The following is a 21,524-nucleotide window of genomic DNA, read 5'->3' on the forward strand; positions in this document are numbered from 1 at the left end:
TCAGATCGTGACCACGCCCTTTAAGAATCGGGTTTCAATACTATATATGCCATTTTAAAAAATGAAACTGAGTGATTTGTTTTGAACATATTTTATTGATTAAACAAAAGGATCAGAAACAAGTTCTAACAACTTACAAGCTCCTCTCGTTAAATATAACAATAGTTGTCATGCATATGAATATAGAACAAAAGAAAAAATAATATTGATATACACAAAGAAATATTATTTAAATCCCAAGGATTCGTGTATAAACTTTTGTACAGAAGCAAAAATGCTTTTGTTGATATGTAAAGGTAGGTTGTTGTTGTCATATAAAAGTAAATTAGTATCAATATTGACTAAATCTAACATAAACAACTGATCAAATATGTTCTTTCTCGCTCTAGAGTATTTTTTTTACAAGAAAAAAAGAAATGATACACATATTCTGTTTGACCACATAAACACAACGGATTATTTATAATATTACGTTTACAAAGATCATAGTTTAATACACAGTTATGTCTCAGCTTTGTATGAATAATGTTGGTACAGCCTTTGCCAAAAGCAAAATAAATAGGGGGTTTCGTAATTTTAGGCATATGTTTGCAAAACAAATTGATTGAGGTGGCTGAGTGATTTTGGTTTTACACTCAATGACCATCTAATTGCAATTTTTAAATTTTAACAACAATCAAAGTTTGTTTTTACCTTAATGGCTTGATTTTGTACTTAAAATAAAACATAACTTATCGATGTAAAACGTTTAACTCTTTCTTTGTGTCTTCTAAATATCTATATAATCAGTGCAAGCAGACAAAAACATTGATATCAACATGTAGAACCATTCAAGTATGATATGCCAGTTCCGCATGAATATATGAGACAATGATAATTTTGAATTGTTCTTTTTAATACTTCAATGTTCTTGGTACATACAAAATGTTACGGTAACTACACAATTTTGATACATTATAATTACAAACATAAAACTATATAATATTAAAAGAATCAATCATTAAATGAGTTTTTTTTAACACGATAAGGACAATGAGATAAAAAGTATACAATTAAAAAAAATTCATCTAAATAACAATTAGTATTTGATACACTGTCGTTCAATATATACAATAAAAAAATGATATTCAGACAAATTAAAATAATACTACAGTAACAATGACACAACTGTATGGACAAGAAAAAAGATACTGGTACACGCAAGGTTAGAAGAACGGAGACTAACGGCCTGTTTTTTTTTTGAAATAGAAACGATCGAGCATTACACAAAAAACCCAAAATTGTGTACATCAGAAAATTTCTAAGTACATGTAATAAAATGTTTTCTTTGGTAAATCCTAACTGGCACACTTTGTTTAAAAGACACTCACTTAACGTTTGTTAATTTCTCAATGAAGAAACATGTTCCTATTCTGTAGTTTAAGGTCATGCAACACTTTCTGCCAAGATAACTACTAGATCCATGTAATCTAATTAGATTTATTGTCCTTTTACTAAAACAAAAGATAATCCAATTAGAATAACATCGCAGTAACCCATTACTCAAAATTTTCTTTTAGTCTTTACTCTCTTAAATCTGTTTTAAAATACATAAGATGGCCAACATGGTCCTAAAAAATCACAGCGTGCATTTAGATTAAGTGGTTTACCTGTTCCGAAGTTCCATGTGTACCTGTGTAGAATCTTTAAAGAAAAATGACCAAACTTGTGACATAGAAATTGTCTATTACTTCTGCAATAAAAGTAGTAAGGAGAGCTATCAATTCTAGCACAGAATGTTGATAATTAAAGCTCCAGTTTCCTGTAATTATAAATGTCGTATTTTATCTTCAGTTTCCTACTTATAAGTTTCACTGCAATGTTATTTACGTAAAGACATGCTAAAGAAAGAAATAGTACAAATAACTATTTAATTGCATAACTAAAGTTTGCTCCATTTTCCAGCAATGTGTGTACGATATGAAGATATCCCTTTCGATAAGCGATATTGATAGGACTTTCGCCATTATTCATACATAAATTAACATTTGCTTCATTTCTCAGTAGAATTTGTACTGTGGTTTCGTGTCCATTTTGACAAGCTTTATAAAGAGGACAACAACCTTTTTGATCGCACAAATTGATATCTGCTTTACTCTTCAGTAAATAAAGTACAATGCTGTCATGTCCATTTTGGCAAGCTATTAATAAAGGACTTGTTCCATTTTTTCCAGGCACATTTATGTTAGCTCCTCTACGATGTAACAATTGTACAATGCTATCATTTCCATTATAACAAGCTAAAGTAAGAGGAGTATCACCGTATTGGCTACACAAGTTAATGTCAGCTCCATGCCTAAGTAATACTTGTACAACCCGATCATATCCTTTTTGTATCGCTAAATAAAGAGGACCAAATCCATAATGACTATATAGATTTAAGTCGGCTCCATTGTTCAGTAAAAGTTCCACGATGCTATCATGGCCGTTTTGTGCAGCATTATAGAGAGGACTGCTTCCTTCAATATCACCGAGATTGATATCTGCTCCATGATCCAGCAACATTTTTGCAATGCTTTTCTGTCCATTGCAACAAGATATATTAAGAGCAGTGTCGCCGTAATTGCTACGTAAGTTGATTTTGGCTCCACTCCTGATTAAAAGTTGTGATATGTATCTATTGTTGCTCTGAGTAGCTTTATGGAGAGGCCTTAATCCGTTTGTATCACAGAGATTTATATCTGCCCCATTTTGTAAAAGAAATTCAACTGTTCTATCGTGTCCGTTTTGACAAGCTTTATATAGAGCACTGGCACCATCTTTATTGCAAAAGTTTATGTTTGCTTTATTCTTAAGTAGCAGTTTTACAGTATTAACCCATCCATTTTGACAAGCTACATAGAAAGGACTAATTCCGTTTTCATCACATAGATTGACGTCTGCATCATGTTTCAGTAAAAGTTGTACGGTGCTATCTTTTCCGTTTTGACAAGCTACATAGAGAGGACCAATTCCATTTTCATCACGTAGATTGATATCTGCTCTATTATTTAGTAATAGCTGTACAACGCTATCCTGTCCGTTTTGACAAGCTTTGTAAAGAGGACTGGTTCCATTTGGCATGCACATATTAATGTTTGCCTCATATTCTAATAAAATGTGCACAATATTGTTCAACTGGTTTTGACAGGCGACATAAAGAGGACTTATTCCGTCGTTCATACATAAATTGACATCTGCCTTATTCTGAAGTATATGTTTGACAATGCTTTCATGTCCGTTTTTACAAGCTATGAACAGCGGACTGGCTCCATTTTTCTTGCATAAATTAATCTTTGCACCAGTTTTCAACAGGATTTGTACTGTGTTACAATGTCCGTTCTGACAAGCTATAAAGAGCGAACTGGCACCGTCCTCCGTACATAAATTTATGTCTGCCCCCTTACTTAATAACAAATGAACAATTTCATCACGTCCATGTTTGCAAGCCTCAGCAAGAGGACTTGTTTTGTTTTGTCCACAAAAATTAACTTTAGCTCCATGATCGAGCAATAATTGTACCATACGTTTATGTCCATTATTACTTGCTATGTTGAGAGGAGTATCTCCGTATTTGCTACATAAATTAATGTCAGCTCCACGTTTAAGCAATGCTTGTGCAACTTTATCGTATCCTTTTTGTACTGCTACATATAGTGCACCATATCCGTAATTACTATATAGATTCAAATCGGCTCCATTGTCTAATAAAAGTTCAACGATGCAATCATGGCCGTTTTGTGCAGCATCATAGAGAGGACTACATCCTTCAATATCACTGAGATTGATATCTGCTCCATGATCTAGTAAAATCTTTGCAATGCTATCCAGTCTATTACAACAGCATAAATTAAGAGCTGTATCACCATGATTGCTTTGCAAGTTGATTTTTGCTCCATTACTGAGCAAAACTTTAACGATATATTCATGTTTGTTCCGACAAGTTTCATGAAGAGGACTAAAACCGTTGTTATCGCAGAGATTAATATCTGCTCCATGTTGGAGCAAAAATTGAACTGTTTGATCGTGTCCGTTTTGACAAGCTTTGTATAGAGCACTGGCCCCATCTTTATTACAAAAATTGATATCTGCTTGATTTTTAACTAAGACTTCTGCAGTGCTATAAGATCGGTTATAGCAAGCTACAAAGAGAGGACTAATTCCGTTTTCATCACATAAATTGATGTCTGCTCCATAATCTAGTAATAGTTGTACAATGTTATCCTTTCCGTTTTGACAAGCTTTGTAAAGTGGACTGGCTCCATTTGTCTTGCACAAATTAATGTTTGCTTTATTTTTCAATAAAATTCTGACAATATTGTCAAATTGGTTTTGACAGGCCACAAAAAGAGGACTAACTCTGTCGTTCATGTATAAATTAACATCTGCTCCATTTCTTAGTAACTGGTGAACAGTTCTTTCATGCCCGTTTTGACAAGCTATAAAGAGAGGACTGATTCCATTTTTATTGTAAAAATTAATATTTGCACTATTTTCCAATAAGATTTCTACAGTTCTAACGTGTCCGTTTTGACAAGCTTTAAAGAGCGGACTGTCTCCATTCTCCATACATAAACTTATATCTGCCCCCTTACCAAGTAAAAGTTGTACAATTTTATCATACCCATGTTCACAGGCTTTAGCTAGAGCACTGGCTCTGTTTTTACCGCACAAATTGACGTTTGCTCCTCGATCCAGTAATAATTGTACCATATTCTCGTGTCCATTATAACAAGCTATATTGAGAGTAGTATCACCGTATTTGCTGCAAACTTGAATGTCAGCTCCATGATTAAGTAATATTTTTATAACCCTATCATGTCCTTTTTGTATCGCTGCATAGAGAGGACTAAATCCGTAATTACTATATATATTTAAGTCAGCTCCATTGCCTAGTAAGAGTTCAACGATGCTATCATGCCCATTTCGAGAAGCATTATAAAGAGGACTGCATCCTTCAGTATCACAAATATTGATATCTGCTCCATGATCTAGTAACGTTTTTGCAATGCTATCCTGTCCATTACAACAAGATATATTAAGAGCTGTGTTACCGTGATTGCAGGATAAATTAATATCTGCTCCATTCTTCAATAATAGGTGTACTGTTGAAATGCGGTGTGATTGTTTTGGAAAACCACTTTCTTGGGTATCGTTTCCGGATGCTAAGATCAAAGGAGTCAATTCATTTTCATCGTCCGTTCGCAAATTAACATCGACACCAATTTGAAGCAATTCCAATAACACTTCAGGATTGTGGAACATAGATGCAATGTGAATAGGATAGAAATCGTCCCATTTCTCCATCATATATTCATTAATATGGTCTTTAAAAAACATGTTAAACAATACCGTTGAACCATTACAACACACTGCAGGAAACAAAGAATGTCCTATAAAATTTGTTTGAGTACTTTTTAGAGCTTTTAAAATATGCACAGACAAATTGGTGTGACCACACACTATAAGGGCGCAAAGGGGCGAAATTTCATCACTTAAAACTAAAAATGAAAGTTTTGACAACATGAATTTTTGTTTTCGTTCATTTGGTTTTTCTTCATAAATCATTTGTTTAAGTAATAATTTTAACTTTTCAGGATGATTTGTTAGTTCTTTTATAAAAGATTCGGTCACTTTCGTTTGCCTCAAACATGGATTGAGAACAACATCTAATATTCGACCTCTAAAAATCTCAATAAAAAGTCTTTTTCCAAGTGAATTGATGTTTCTACCATCTACATTTATAATATGTGGATCTTTGCGTTCTTTATCACTACTTAATGTAACTCTTCTCCGAAGGAAACCGATGTCAGAGTATTTAATTATTTCGGCAAGATAATTTCTTCCAAAAATGTGGAAAATAACTTCCATGACAAAATCGTGATAAAACTGGTACTTGTCACCAATTTTCCTGACCATAAATCCTTTTAAAGAATCAAGATTGTGTTCAATTGTGTCAGGGCTTGTGTTTTTATCAATTCCACAAAGTTTTAATGCATGTTTGTATTTGTTTTCAGATAAATTAGTTTCTAGAAGATCATTCACACAGAGATTATTATTAAAAAGTACAAGAAGAAACAGAGCACAATACTTTTCTTTGATTGTGTGTTTGTATGCACTTATTTCTGCTATTAAACATTTAAAAGGGTCTTTGAAAAATCTTAATCCTACATTTTGGCATTTGTTTTTGCTAAAGTAGAATTTACATAACAGCGGAAAGTAGTCTTCAGTTTTAATTATTTCAAAAAACTCCTCGTCGGATAAATTGATATCAGATGTGTATCTGTTTATTATTTGTCGTTTCTCATCCCAAGTAAATTTATATAGACCATCATCAATATCTACAATATTTATCTTGTCACTGATAATTCCTTTTACCCTGCTATCGAAGAGAACATTTTTCCTACACGTCATCAGAAGTTTGTCCTTCTTTAAGATGGATGTCAAGATCTCTTCATATGTTTGCCATGAATTATATAATAATTCATCAAAGGATTCTTTGCCAATTGGGTCATTAAGAACAAATAAAGTTTTGCTCTTTGTTGGACATATGTTTAAGATTTCCTCTACTCTCATGACGAGTTTCAAAGTCCAATTTTTTTCTCTAAAGTTGAGAGCAATGTGGTGGATGATGACCGACTTTCCAGATCCCGAGCGCCCTGTCGCAATAACCAAATGTTGTTGTTTTATTTTATTTTCAACTTGTTTGCTTGCTTTTGTCGGAACAAAGAACCTGTCTTCCTGTTGCCATTCCTCAAATATGTCCCTGTATGAAAAGTCTTATGGAAAAAAAAACAAAAAAAAAAATCAATCTTTGGCCCTGGTTAGTAAGCATACTAAGTTCAACGAAAAAAAACACACCATTAAATCATAGTTTTCAGCAAGTGTATTAAAATTAAAAAAAAATACGTATGACTAATTAACATTGGTTTGTTGTTTCATATCTAACTAGACCTATCGAATAATATTTTATGTACTTTTCAATATTTTATCATTTCATAAATCTATCTATATTTTCATTGTTGATTTATTTTGGAACGACATTATCTATTGAGCTAAGGATTTATTTTAAGAGAATTTAAATCATATTGAATTAAACTTTAGTTCTGTATAGTCTGTATTAATTCTACACCTTGATTAAAACATTCCTTATATAAGATCAGCACATCCATAGTTAACACCTAATGAATTTGAATTAAGTGTCAATCCTATACTATTGAATGGTTTTGAATTTAACTGACCATAGCTATTACTCAAATCGTTCCCGTATAAAATTATATTTAACACTGCGCACATGGAAATACCAGTACATGTAAATAGAATGATACATTAACATTTTCAGATATAAAAAATAAAACAATATAATGTCAGAGGTAAACAACGATTATTCCTTGGCACTTTTTATTGGCAGAATATAGGGATGTTTTAATGTTTGTATTTTTTCAGTGTGTGGATTGTTTAAAATTTTAAAATGACAAGTTTGCCGTTTTACAGTTAAGTAAAAAGAGTTAAAACCTATAATCCATTTTTGTTTAGAATATACTAGTACATCTTCATAGGACACAATAGTGACTAGTTATTCGACTGAAAGAATTTACAGTCATTCGGTCACAAAATGTTGACCAATTACAGTTCCTATTATCATAATACGATATGCTTATCTGTTTTAACAATGATTTTTCATTTTATGTACTTTTATATTTACGGGAAATAAATAAACAAACATTTAAATCTAAAGGAAAATCAATGTATTAAAAATATTGTATTATACCTCTGTTGTATGCTGTCCTATCGTGTTGACGTTCATGTAATAGTTTAAGTTCTTCCTCATCACGATCTTCTACATCATTATTCCTTCTGTACTTTTGAATTACTATATATTAATAGAATTAAATGGATTGTGAATAATGGTTTTTTAAATATTTGAATTTAATTTGAATTTTTATTAAGTTTTTATTTGAATTAGATTTAGTGTAAGTAGGAAACAAAACGGAAAGTAACAAGTAATAAACTATGTGTATCCTTTTTATTCCTTGAAATTATACGATACATTTTTTCCTCATTGGATATGATCTTGATTTTTAATAAAAATCTGTAATGTTTAAAAAGGATAAAAATTAAGCAATACATACTTCTTTTATAGGAAAAATACAGCAAAAATGTGACACATATAGGGATGAGAACTCCTAAAAAAGCACCAAATATGATCAGAGGAATTCTGTCGTTGCTTTGATCATTCTGTCTTGGTATATGTACCATCGTTTCATTTATATACATTGTTGTTTCTTCCATGAATACTGCTGTTTCCTGAGGATAAGTTGTTGTTCTAGTGTCATTCTGAACATTCTCAGGTATATGGCTGAAAGTAATTGAACCGATTAATTAAAAACAAAGTTAACTGTTCATAACATATTTATATAAAATCTGTACCTTTAAAGATAAACCTAATTAATTATTGTGTATCATTCTTATGAGTTATTTTTTTTTACTTATAATATTTTTCTTTTTTTACTTTCCTTAAACCAATGATAAACAGATTTATCTCTCTCTCTCTCTCTCTCTCTCTCTCTCTCTCTCTCTCTCTCTCTCTCTCTCTCTATCATCTACATAGAAATGATATTAAAAAATAAAACTAGTTTACTAGAAAAGAAACGGGAATGTTAAGATAAGCATTCTTATGATCAGAAATTTTTCCCTCAGTTACATTATATTTCAAGAAATTAATTGCTCCTTTGTAAACGTCTGTATGTTAAAAATATAGATAACAATTTGAATATGTTTTGTCTTGATAGAAAATAAACTATTACATTCAATTGCGTGATACGACTGATATGACATAGAGAATCAAGTAAATAATAATATGGTATGATATGATAATAACATGGCTATATTGGAACAAATATTTGCCTTATTTTAGGACATTTTAGAGGGAAATAAGATTTTTTAAATACAAGTATTCAGTTGACCTCTCTAGTTTACGATTTACATTTCACTACAAAGACTAATATATATAAATGATTTATTTTTGTGGCTTCTACATTCGCCTTTTTAAAACCCGACCATACTAGTTCAAAAACTAAACCACATTATTGTTAGCATAAAAAACCTAAAGAGCTCTTCTAGCTCTAATGTTGTATATATAGGTACTATAATAAACATTTTAAAGCGTAAAAATTAAAAAAGCTACAGATTAACCGCAATTTCAAAAATTTTGTAACAAACAAATTTTACCGTATATAATGACTAAATAAAGTTTTTATAAGTGAAAAGAATTATCTTCATCTGTATTAGATATTTGAACATACTACGAAATGAGTATGACATACCTTTTACATGTTGAATCTGCCAAAAAACAACCATTTTCAATCTGACTACAACTTGGGTCTATGAAGAAAAATCAAAATTATGATCATCAGTACCTTTTTGAAAACTATTTAAAATTCATTTGCAGAACACCTGATGTTACTGATACAATAGATAAAGAAAGATAAAAGAGAAAATTTACTTTTTCTTCCGAAAGATTTTGGTGAATGCCTTCTCGAGACATCTAATATAATTGATTGTATAAAATTCAATTCCTTATAACATAGAGTTAACACTAAACGATAAAACAAATGTGGAAATTTGTTGCACAACACATTTGAAAAAAGGAGCTTAATTTACCGTAGCCATTTTTAAATGTCCTGAACACATTATATGTTCAAATATCTGTAGTATTAATTTACATTTTAATGTTGCATAGGTTTAAAACGAACTATTACTTTTCTTTACTTTTCTAAAACTAATAATCCTTTTAGACAGTAATGGAATAAAAAATATGTATGTGTACACAAATTTCGTTTAAAAAAGGTACAACAAAATATTTTTAACATAGATGTAAAACAAATTATAATTATAGTCATTTTAATTAGATAAAATAATCTATACATTTTTTTTACCGTGTTCAACGCATTTTGTATACTCTTTAAATATAATCACAAAGATATCTGAAATCACAAAGATAATCACAGGAAATCTGAAACTTGTGTATCTTTAGGTGAAAAGCTGTACATTAGTAAAAGCAACCTCAGATAATTTAGATTTAAATTCGTTCAAATCAAAAACTTGAGAAGTAGAGTGGGACAACATTGAGGATCCAATTTTACAATGGACAGCATTTTAATAATTAAAAAAATTGAATACTTATAATTCATTGTTTTACTTATATGCAAACATTTCAGCTTATTGCTGATTCTTTAAAATTCTTTTTAGACTTTGACCCCTTGACGGTTCTTTGGATTGACAAGGGGTTCAGAGTTTGATGTAGGTTAATATTCCATAAATAAACAATTGTTTAGAATCTTTTGAGAACTTCAAGACTCAACATGTAGTAGGACTATAAAATCATCCTGTAAGAAAAGGAACTTGATTATAAACATAAAAATATCTAGGGGGGATTATTATTTATACAGGGTCTACCTGTATTATACTACATTGTTTTGATAGTTTGTATTTTGACGCCATTAATCTGATTTTATCATACCTTTTGCTTCTGAGGTGAGTGATGTGACCAATGGGTCCCTTGTTAAAAAAATTGCAATCGCTTTTAAGTTTGTTCATCATTCAAAATGTGTGTGGGATTTTCCCCGCAAATTTTTTTTCACACTTTTATCATCTTCGCTAGCCAAATGTCCGATTCGTTTTTCTCATCGATGAGAAAAACGAATCGGACACTTGCCTATCGAAGATGCACTTTTATATTCTTTAAAAATATTAAAAATACCACCCGACAAATGGTTTTGCAATATAGTTTACTGTTTACGTACTATTTGTCAATGATGAATTCCCTGCTGCGAATGAATTCTCATTAATAACTGATTTAGGTCTTTCAGATTGTTGGATGTTTTAACTCAGTCTATTCCTAATTTGAAATGTTTTATCCATCGGTAAACGATTTCAATTGATACAAAAAGTATCAATAAATCTACACGATTTCTTTAAATGTTTTCCCTGTAATTTTCTTTTAATAATGGTATGAAGTGAACGACCTTATGTTCGACATTTTTTTTTAGGGTTTCTTGCAGTCTTTACTTTGACAAATAGTCAGTTTAATCAGACGTAAAATGATAACGGAGTACACGTTGTGTCACTATATACAAACATGTAACAATATAATGAATAGCCCTCGTATATCTAACTGGGTAATTTTAAACAGCTAAAACAGCATAAATATCCAGAGAACTGAAAAACATGATTCCGTGGCTGAAAGTTATACACGTAATCAAAGATTATTTATAGTGTGTGAAGTGCAAAAGATACCTACATTTAAAGATTTCAGAGGAGAAATAAGTGGAGTCAGGGCATCCATAGCTAAAATTTCTGCAGTTGTATGCATCAACTCTTGAGTAGCGTTTGATTAAAAATAGACACAGGTCTGAAATAAATTCAAAGTATCTGTTATTATATTTTACTTTAAGGTATCAAAATATATAAATACTTTATAAGTGTCTTTTACTCAATTAATTTCGGTTCCGTTTTTCTTTGCTTGATTTTTTTGTTACCATTTTCAATCGGTGTTTGACTATATATATAGCAGAATTCTAACAGCTCAGTGCGATTTTCGTTAGGTAGACACATGTATCCATTCTTGTCTGTACAGCTGATAGCTGATGACCTTTGATCCCACTCTGACTTGTTTCTAGGACAAAACTCAGTTGAATACACCGGGAACTCATAACCTTCCAGCTTTCTCTGAAAATTTAAAAAATACTTGTAAATTACTTTGGATAAAGATATTGCAAAATAGCCACTGAATGAAAAACTACTCTGGAATCACTAATTTATTTTAGAATCTAATGCTATTTTTATTCCTTATAGAGGGGACTTTTTAAAAGAAATAATGCCCTTTTTCATCTGTAAAAAAGCTGCATTAAAAAAACCCCATACATTACTATAAAAGACATATCCTTGTCATCAACATTTTTTTTTCATACAAAAATCCAATTTGCAACATCGTTCACTTAAACAAAACTTTCAAACTAAATACAATAGACCTACATGTAACCATATCATATACAATACATCACCAATTTAATGTACATTTTTTGGATAAACCTGACACATTGTATCGTTAGAAATAAAACAAAGTAATTTTTGTACATACATCAGGAAGGAATACTAGTATAACTTTTTTCCGGATCATATTACCAAACAATTGTACAATTTTACCCCTCACCATTATGGCCACAGAAAAATACCTAAAAATGCCCCCTCACAAAATATAACTTTTATAGTCAAATGATTTTAGAAGAAATATTTAAAAAGATAAATCCACATTTATTTCTTTAAAAAATCTCAACCCTCAAACATCATGATTTGAACAACCTTGAACCTACACTATTTAAGGATTCTCAACTTTTCTGGACAGTTGGTTTCTAAAAAGATAACCAACAAAATCTCTAATTATTTCAATGTAAAAATCGACGCTAACTAGGACTGCAGGACCAAACTTAGTTAGGCGGTCATGATTCAGTAAAATGTAAATAACTGCACACAATTCGGTACTGGTTTCTATCTTTACAAAAGGCATATTTATTTCTGTTCCATTTCTTAATTTTAGGCCATACACAGTAAACTCTTAGATTCTAGTTCTCATTATGTATAGTGATTGAAAAAAAGTTCCACAGTCGTTGCCCGAGCAGTTTGAGTTATGGACGGCTTATTTTTACTTACTTTATTATCTTTAAATTTTATTTTCAGTTTACTTTCAAAAATACGATGCATATTCTTATATGCATTTATTTACGATCAAGGACATATTACCAACTATCGAAAGTCTCGCGTGAAGCGATTTCAAAGATAGCAATCCCTTTGACTCTTTGCGACAAATAAAGCATGTCGCCTTATAGTTTTTCCAACAGAAACGACAGGAAGAATGTTATTGTAGATGTACGATGGTTGTTAGAAAAGTTAGCGGACAGAAACGACAGGAATAATGTTATTATAGATTTACGAAGGTTCTTAGAAAAGTTAGCGGACAAAATGATTTACGGCAAAATGACTGTGTACTTTGTATGATGGCATATGTTTTATTAAATGACTGTCAATTGAAAATAAGTATGCAAAAAAAATTTGAATTTTTTGGTATGAATTAGATTTACGGAGCACCATTTCATATGTCCACGACGTCAGGTGATAGTGACGTCACACAACTGAAAGTCGTACATGTAAAAATTACTCTTTTACAAAGAAAACACCTTTCAGTTCCACACACTTTTCAAGTCATTTAACCTATTTATAAAATGCACGTTCATAATATTATTTATCAAGTTTTTGGAAAATATCTTTTGTGGCATATCGTAGTTCAATAGGTCCAAAAATCTCTGTCCACGCAGTTTCGACTTTAGATTTAAAGGGGCATGGTCACGATTTTGGTCAAAAATTATTTTTCCGATTTGAATAATTACGATGCTTCAGTGAGGCTTTTTTAATAGGCAAACAAATTTGAGTGTCATTTGTTGAGTTATAAGCGAGTTACAGAGCTTACAATTCTTTGACATGTATACAAAGCTTTTGTTTACATATTGAATGTTGAAGTGAAGATTCCTAAAATGAATGTGTTAAACATTAGGAACTGTTTATCTATGCTTCAAATGAATAAGGGGATAGAAAAATCAGCTTGAAAAAGGTTTTTAATTGGTATATTGAGCCTATGTAAAGAAAAACAGGGCATGAGTCATGTTTTTATGACACAGATTTGTGAGATCTGTATCTTGCGTAAAACTTAAAGACTGACTATCAAATTTCATTTGATCATTAGAAATACATTTCTTAAGCATTGTAAGTGATAAAAATAGAAAAATAGAATTTGACGAAAATCGTGACCATGTCCCTTTCAGGGAAAAAAGTGAAATCCATAGGTGCAAGATCCGGGGAGGGGGGGGGGGGGGGTCTGTTGCAAGAGCTCAAAATATCAAATATCAGTTCTTCCATCTTTAAACCATTGTGTTTCTAAGTGTAAACCTTTATTCTAAACATAGCAGCATTTAAGAACCTTTGGTCTCCAATCCGATTTTCCTGCGTGCACACAAAATAAGACCCGGTGCTCCAGGATGTCCATTGACGTCAACGTTTTTGACTTAATTTTCGGGCTTTGTTCGTCCGAATTCGGCGACAAAATGGTCAGAAATTCTTCAATTTAATTGAAACATTCACAAAATGACCTTCATAAGTCACTGTGATGTCATATGATATATCGTTCATTTTTATGCGCTTAAACAGTACATTTTCTTAATAAGGACAATTGCGTACAAAATAAAAAGAAATTAATAAAAAAATCTGACATGCATATTATATCAAAATAATTATGCTGTATATTTTTATGATGCATTTAAAACATACAAATCTATACATATTTTTTACAAAATACATCAAGTTAAAATCTGATTTCCTTAATAAGGACAAATGCGTAGAATATAAAAAAAAATAAAAAAAATCTCCATGAAGCATATCTTATCGAAATAATTATGCTGTTTATTTTTATGATGTATTTAAAACATACTAATCTTCACATATTTCTTACAAAAAATAAGTTTAAATCTGAAAAGGTTCACTGGTATCATGTGAATAATCCACTCACAATCGAGTTTTTCCGAGAACTTTTCTAACAACCCTCGTAGAAGGATTTTTACGAGGCGTTCGAACACTATCATCATTCACAGTACATTCAACTTTGTATAAGGGGACATACCTGATGCCAGGATGGCAAGGGGAGGAAAACTCTAAATGTAACACCCACATTTTTTAAATCTAGAAACCTTCCTCCTGTATTTTTGGCATTAAATATCATAAATGCAAACGTTCTTTGCAAAGAACGAACTACATCTTCATTTAGTAAGTCGCCCACTATTGTACCATTTCCTATAGATATTCTAAAGACACACGCACAAGATTTTGCTAGGCATGATTTTTGCACGTGGCACCTGTCTAGAGTAACACAAAGTGAATGACTTTGCCCTCTAAGAAAGCATGCTTACACTATGATATAGTTCCGGTTGCTTCATTTAAAGAGCAAAATGTGCATTTAAGGAAGAAGATCGTAGATTACTGTGTTAAATGCACGACTCTGTATATAAACACAGTGTTTATAAATGCTGTTAATTTTAAAAAAGAAAAAGTATACCCAAAGATGGAATCGAACCAGGGTACAAAAACATCGTGTTTGACATAGCCAGCTGTTTAACCTGCTGGGTTATCCTGAACTTACACTTTTGTAAATACAGTAAAGCACGGGTATAACGAAGTGCGAGGGGCGGGCGATTTTGCTTACTTATAAGCGTAATTCGTTATATCCGGTAAGTTTACATCATATAATAAAGTAACGGGGAACGAAAATCAGTTCGCTGTAAGCGTGTTTGCTATAGGCGTGTTTTAGTATATAGCCCCCAATGATAGCGACAAATTTCCGAAATTTTTCTTGTTTTTTTTTTCGACCTCAGGGCAGGGGTGCCCCTAAAACATTCCATCTTTATTATTCTTGTGAACAACACCTATCAAAAGATGTTTTAGGGGCAGGCCGGTCCTGAAGGATATCTAGGCAAAAAAAACCCCCCAAAAACCGCAGAAATATACCATTTTACTGAGAAAAACATTGTTATAGCAAACTTTAAAGACTAATAATAAAACTGCAAAAACAAAATGATAAGTTCAAAATGAAGTTCGACAAATTTAGAAAAAAATTACTTTAGAAAATTAAAAAAAAAATGATTTTCAAAAACGATTTTTTTCAAGATATACATTATTTACTACAATGTGTAGTTCATGCATATAGAAGTCAGTGCAACCTGTATGCCTCGATCGGAAAGCAACCGACGTTTCAAGATATACATCATACATATACATAGGGCGATCCTCTTGTTATTCGCAAAAGATCCTTTTGACAATTCTAGGTATATGGGCTATGAGACAAATTCAAAAGATTTTTCTTGAATTATTCCTACATAAAATGGTAAGAGGGTTTTTTCTTTTTTTTAAATTCATCTGCAATTCCCTAAACACACATTTTCAACAATAAGAAAGCATTTTGTTATATGTAAGTTTAAAAGAAATATCCATTTAACTGGCTATTGTGTTAAAACAAGTAAATCATTCCTTTCTAGGTAAAATTTTACTGGTTAGCCATTATTACACTTCATTAATATATTATCGTTTCAAGCAAACAAAATTTAACAAAAGCATGGCTTTCATACATAAGGCTTGTGTATTTTAGGGTACCATATTTTTTATCTTTAAGTCATTTTAGAAGGCATTTTTTGCCCCGAAATAAAAGTTAAAAGTGCTGTATGAGAAAGAGTAAAATTTTTATTGGAGCAGTACAATACAAAATGATATCCGTGTACGCTTGACGACTTGCGGTAAGTAGAGCTTGTCTATTCTTTAAAGCTGACATGAATTCATAAAAGCATTTGGTCGCCATATTACTTTCCATCGCTCCTCTACTGCCACTGGGGTATATATACCGGTAGAGAAAGTTACGGTCGGTTGCTTTCCGAACGAGGCATTCAGGTTGCAATGACTTCTAAATGCATGAACTACACATTGTTTGTAATAAAAGAATAAAGGAAACAATAGTCAATGAAATACAAAACATATTTATTTTTTGAAAGGATTTCGCAGGTATCCATATTATTTTTGCACTGACAGTGCTGCCTTACTTCGCATGCACATCGAACACGTGTGTCGTTCATACAGAGTGCATAACATTTGCATCTTTTTGAAAACCCCGGCGGAACTACATCCAACACAGTAACTAAATGATAGTAAATCCAAGAAAGTAACAACATAACATCCGTCCTTGCAAAAACGCTCCGTTTCTAAAATCCATGGGATCATTGGCATTGCTCGATCTGCCACAGTGTGTGGTTTGCGCATGTGCGATGTTATAACATACACAGAAAAATGGTCCACAATTATCGAGGAATTTTGAAATTATCTGCGCCTGGATTTCAGTCTGTCTTGTTTCGTCGTTTATTGGATATATCTTGCCAGTGCAGTGTTTGTCATATTATTTTTCTTCAAAACGTTTTTCTACGCGTATTTTCGTCCAAGGTAATGTGTTCAGGTGAATGAAATTCCTGAATGCAGTAAAGCATGACTAGTCCTCTCGGCCTTATAAAGGGGGTGTGGAGCGATGAGCAGAACAATAGAAATCGACAACTAATATGGCGATAGTCTGAGATAAAAGAAAAATAATGCGTATTTATGAATTCATGTCAGCTTTAAAATACACAAAACCACATACCAAGCGCTTGTTCCTGAAGTTGTGTTCTGGGTTCACTAAATTGTTACTAACAGCCTTCAGGTCACCAAACTCTACAAATAGTCTCAAATGGTTGCGGCTGTTCACAAATGTTGACTGTTAGTGTACTTTTAGTTTTTAATAAGGTTACCAAATTTACCAGCAGTCTTGAGGGTAGGCAAGATTTGAGGGGAGGTCATTATGCAGCATGTATTTTAAAATAACGAGCTAACTAAAAGAAACCTAAAGATACTGACAAAAATGACAATGTATAAAATGTATCAAAATTTTGATTGTTTAAAGTTTAGACTTAAGCTTATTGTATTACACATGTATAGACGGATGTGATATTATATAAAATGTCTGAGATAATTTATCAGGATGTAGGTAGATACATGTATGACATAAAGGACTATTTAAGTTAAAAAAAATAATTACTCGGTGGTCTATACTTGAGGGAGAGGGGGGGGGGGCGTCGGACAAGTCCTCAAGAACCTCTGGTCAAAGTTGGAATTTATTGTGTGACAAGGCTCATAATGCTCTCTTCTTTTTCGGTAGAATAAACCATTAAAGTAAGCTGTTTTTAAATTGTGGGTACATATACACCGCGAACAATATCGAAACAAAACCTAACGAAATGTTTTTTTATAACAGAATTTAATCTTTAATAAGTAAGTGATATACATGTACTTACACTGTCCAGAAGCTGGAGAAGAGAAGAACAGATTATTCCTAAAAACGTAAGGCACGTTTTTGCATGAAATTCCATAATAAACCCCTTAAAATTCGTGTCATGCAATCTAGTTAAAGAATTGCTCTCCTGTACAACTGTATTGTGATACACCTCCTTTTTAAATAAAATATCAATCTTAAAAATAAACACACATCATGAAGTACTGCATCGTTGTGTCTGGGGCATGCAGATTATGTATCTTTTTAAAAGCCTTCAGTAATAGGAGCTGTTGAACGTTCAACATAGAATTTTATTTTCCTTCGAATGGAGAGTACATACAGACCTATTCAGAACAGATGACAGATTTAATTTTTTTTTACATACAAATTTATTTGATTTGATGCTTAAGTATGTAAGTGTTTCTCTATATCCTCTTGATAAACTTAAAGTATTTAAATGAAATACTGCAAGTACATGCAGACACTGTTCCAATTAGTAATGATCTAAACAAGGAGGATGAAAATGCTATGGAAAAAACAACTTTTGGTGAAATGATAGAGCCAACCAAAGCAAAGAATTCATAGACAAGCTCAAATGCAGAAATGTTTACAAGTTTGTCGGGGAGGTTTTTAAACAATTAAATGCTTTCTTTGGTGATTCATGCGGCATATGAAGTTTGCGACATTGCAGAAAAAATACATAACCAGTGTACAGGCACTGAGCATCGGGGGGCTTCCCCCCCCCCTCCACTTTTTCTCGCAGCAACTAATTTGATTAAATTTACATTTGAAAAAATGAATACTGTAATTAATAACCCATAATAAGCATGAAATTGACCGTCTCACAGAATGTCGTTCCCAGCATTTACACGTTTAATAGAGCGGACATAAAAGTATACAGTATTTGTCTTTTAAACCTGCAGCTGTCAGTTTAAGAGTAGAAATGCGTCAGTGTGTACCCGGCATTTTTTGGCATTTGCTAATCCATGCAATGTAAACCAATCCTTATCATTTACAATGGAATAGAACACTAGTACCCTTTATTGTAACTAAGAAGATGGACGTTAATTTTTAATTTAATGAAAATCTAATCAGAGTTTTCTCGAGAACTTTTTGTTTTTGTTAACTGACATAAACCAGTTGAAAGAATTTTAACAGTTTGTTTATCAATAACAGTTTTAGAATACCGAATCAATATCATTTAAAATCAGGATAATGATAGCTTATATGACTATTCATTTAAACAAAAAAGTATGATAAACGTGTCATCCCTGTGTCAACCTTTGGGGAAAAAGGCAAAATTAAAATATCATTTAGATCTGTATCAACATAATAGAGAAGAAATTTAAGGACTAGGAACAGTTTTAATAATAATTTGTTCATCTGTACAATTGTTCCAGCCTAAATCACTATACTCTAATACAGGCAACGTTTTGATTAATTATTTATTAATTATTGTTTTAATTATTTATTATTTATTAATTATGTATTGAAGAATGCGTAGCATGGCATGCATTTTTGAAGATATTTGATGGATGGTGTGCCACCCCCCTCCCTCCCCCCCCCTAGCTTTGATTGCAAGGTAAGCCAAGTGACAGTGATTATTATTTTTTGGGGGGATTAATTTTTTTGAAGTATCATCAAAGGTGACTTAATGATATATATGTTGTTTTGTTGAAAAATTATCATTTATTGTTTTGTGTGGATTATAATCTACTAACCATTAATTAAACCGCTGTTTGATTATCTAAAGATCAACTGTTAATAATTTAGTTGCATTATTGTCAATATCATCAACTACTACTAAGAGTGATGTGTCATCTGAAAAGAATCTGGTTACTTATATTTTCAACTATATCATTTATGTATATAAGAAAGAGGAAGAGTCCTAGTACTGATCCTTTATGTACTCCAGCATTAATACTTTCAATTTCTGAAGAATGACATCCATGAAATCTTTTTGTTTTCTATCGTTCTATCAGTAAGACAGTGTTCAATCCATCAAGGATTTCTCCTCTGATTATATATTTTTGTAATTTATAGATGAGATTTTTATGCCAGCCCTTATCAAACACTTTTGATATGTTACGAAATATGAACATAATATCCATTTCTTTGTCAAGGTTACATATTATGATATAATAAATCTAGTAAGCTGGTTAATAGTGATATCAGAGGGATGAAATCATGATTGGTTTTTAAATGAGAAATTGTGGTCCTTCATATAATTGTGCAGGTTTTTGAAAAAAATTGTTGGTTTTGAAGTGAGAGGGTAAATAATTAAACAATTAGACGACTAACTGAAGGTATAGTACTTTTAAGAATCTTAGGTGAGATTCCGTCTGGACCTGTAATTTTTCTTAGCTAAGAATTTATTTTTTACTAAAGTAGTTGTTTTGCTATAAAACTTGAGTATTTTTATGAATCCCGGCCCTGGTTTTTCCCTTTGTGGACTTGCTATTGCAGTTATTTCCCTTTGTTAAAGTGAAATTGTGTAAAACACGTCTGTATAATGACTGACATGTTATCCAGTAAGAAACTATGCTAATATTTGTGTGAAGCATCTTTTAAATATATTTTTTTAAACTTTGTGATATATAATAATGTTAACGATGCAGCCGATAGGAATCTTCAAACAAATTCGGTCATAAAATCGCGTGAGTTACTATGATGTTTAAGCTACGACACATATTAGCTAAGTAACAAAGATTGTTATGCTTCTTAGTGACATTGATTTAAAAAATACATGGTAGTTAAGTGAATGTACGCTTAGCGTTTGTTGGATTTTTGGGAATAAATAATAAAGTTGACCAGTCTGAAAATTGCCCAAGACATATGGATGGCTACAGAGCCAGGGGTCATGAATTTCACAATTTTAATAGAGGGCCTCATGGACATTATAATCATGCATTTAGTTTTTAACACATATATATGGGAGTAGAGAAGAAGATTTTCTAAGATTTAATACATTTTTAATATTTGGCCATATTGGCCCCGCCCTAGTGCCTGAACCCCTGACCCATGGGCCATGAATTTCACAATTTTGGTAGAAGGCCTCATGGACATCATAACTATGCAACCGGTTTTTTCCTCACGTGTGTGGGAGTAGAGAAGAAGAGTTTTGAAAATTTGGCTTTTTTTGCATATTTGGCCCCACTTGTGGCGCCCCGGGGGTGGTAGAGCCATGAATTTCACAATTTAGATTCCACTTACCATAGAGATGCCTCACACCAAAAATAGTAACAATCAGCCTTGTAGTTTTAAAGAAAATAAACATGATTGTAAATTGTATACGCACGACGACGGACAAAAACGGATATCAATAGGTCACCTAAAAAAGTCTAAAAGAAAATAAAAAAAATATTTGACTTTCCTGATTGGAACAATTCAATGGTCCTTATTAATATCTTGCGAAGTAAGGCTTAATAGTAGCACGTGTGTTAAGAAAATCAGTGTAAAATAAGTGCAATACAATAATGCTATTAATTTCACTACATTCTCCTTAGTTAGAATAATCTGTGTCTTGGTATCGACCTTCACCACAGTTAAAATGCCTCCC

The 21,524-nt window shown here is 31.9% G+C and overlaps 1 protein-coding gene across 2 annotated transcripts; it reads right to left on the reverse strand.

Moving 5' to 3' along the window:
• Positions 1-75: 75 nt before the first annotated feature.
• LOC117690362 (ankyrin repeat and KH domain-containing protein 1-like) lies at positions 76-18,187 on the reverse strand. Of its 2 annotated transcripts, XR_010708225.1 has the most exons (8): positions 17,988-18,187; positions 11,559-11,748; positions 11,321-11,431; positions 9,345-9,402; positions 8,151-8,377; positions 7,790-7,891; positions 1,650-6,797; positions 76-1,493 (listed from the first exon to the last, which is right to left on the reverse strand). XR_010708225.1 is itself a non-coding variant. In XM_066067895.1 (7 exons), exons 1-7 carry the CDS (start codon positions 18,060-18,062, stop codon positions 1,906-1,908), a joined length of 5,655 nt encoding a protein of 1,884 aa, XP_065923967.1. In that variant the 5' UTR covers positions 18,063-18,187; the 3' UTR covers positions 76-1,905. The 2 variants fall into 2 exon arrangements, 1 of the variants encoding a protein (XP_065923967.1); XM_066067895.1 differs by having other exon boundaries at positions 76-6,797.
• Positions 18,188-21,524: the final 3,337 nt, after the last annotated feature.

The sequence above is a fragment of the Magallana gigas genome, chromosome 8 (assembly GCF_963853765.1).
Source record: "Magallana gigas chromosome 8, xbMagGiga1.1, whole genome shotgun sequence".
NCBI classification, from domain to species: Eukaryota; Metazoa; Mollusca; class Bivalvia; order Ostreida; family Ostreidae; genus Magallana; species Magallana gigas.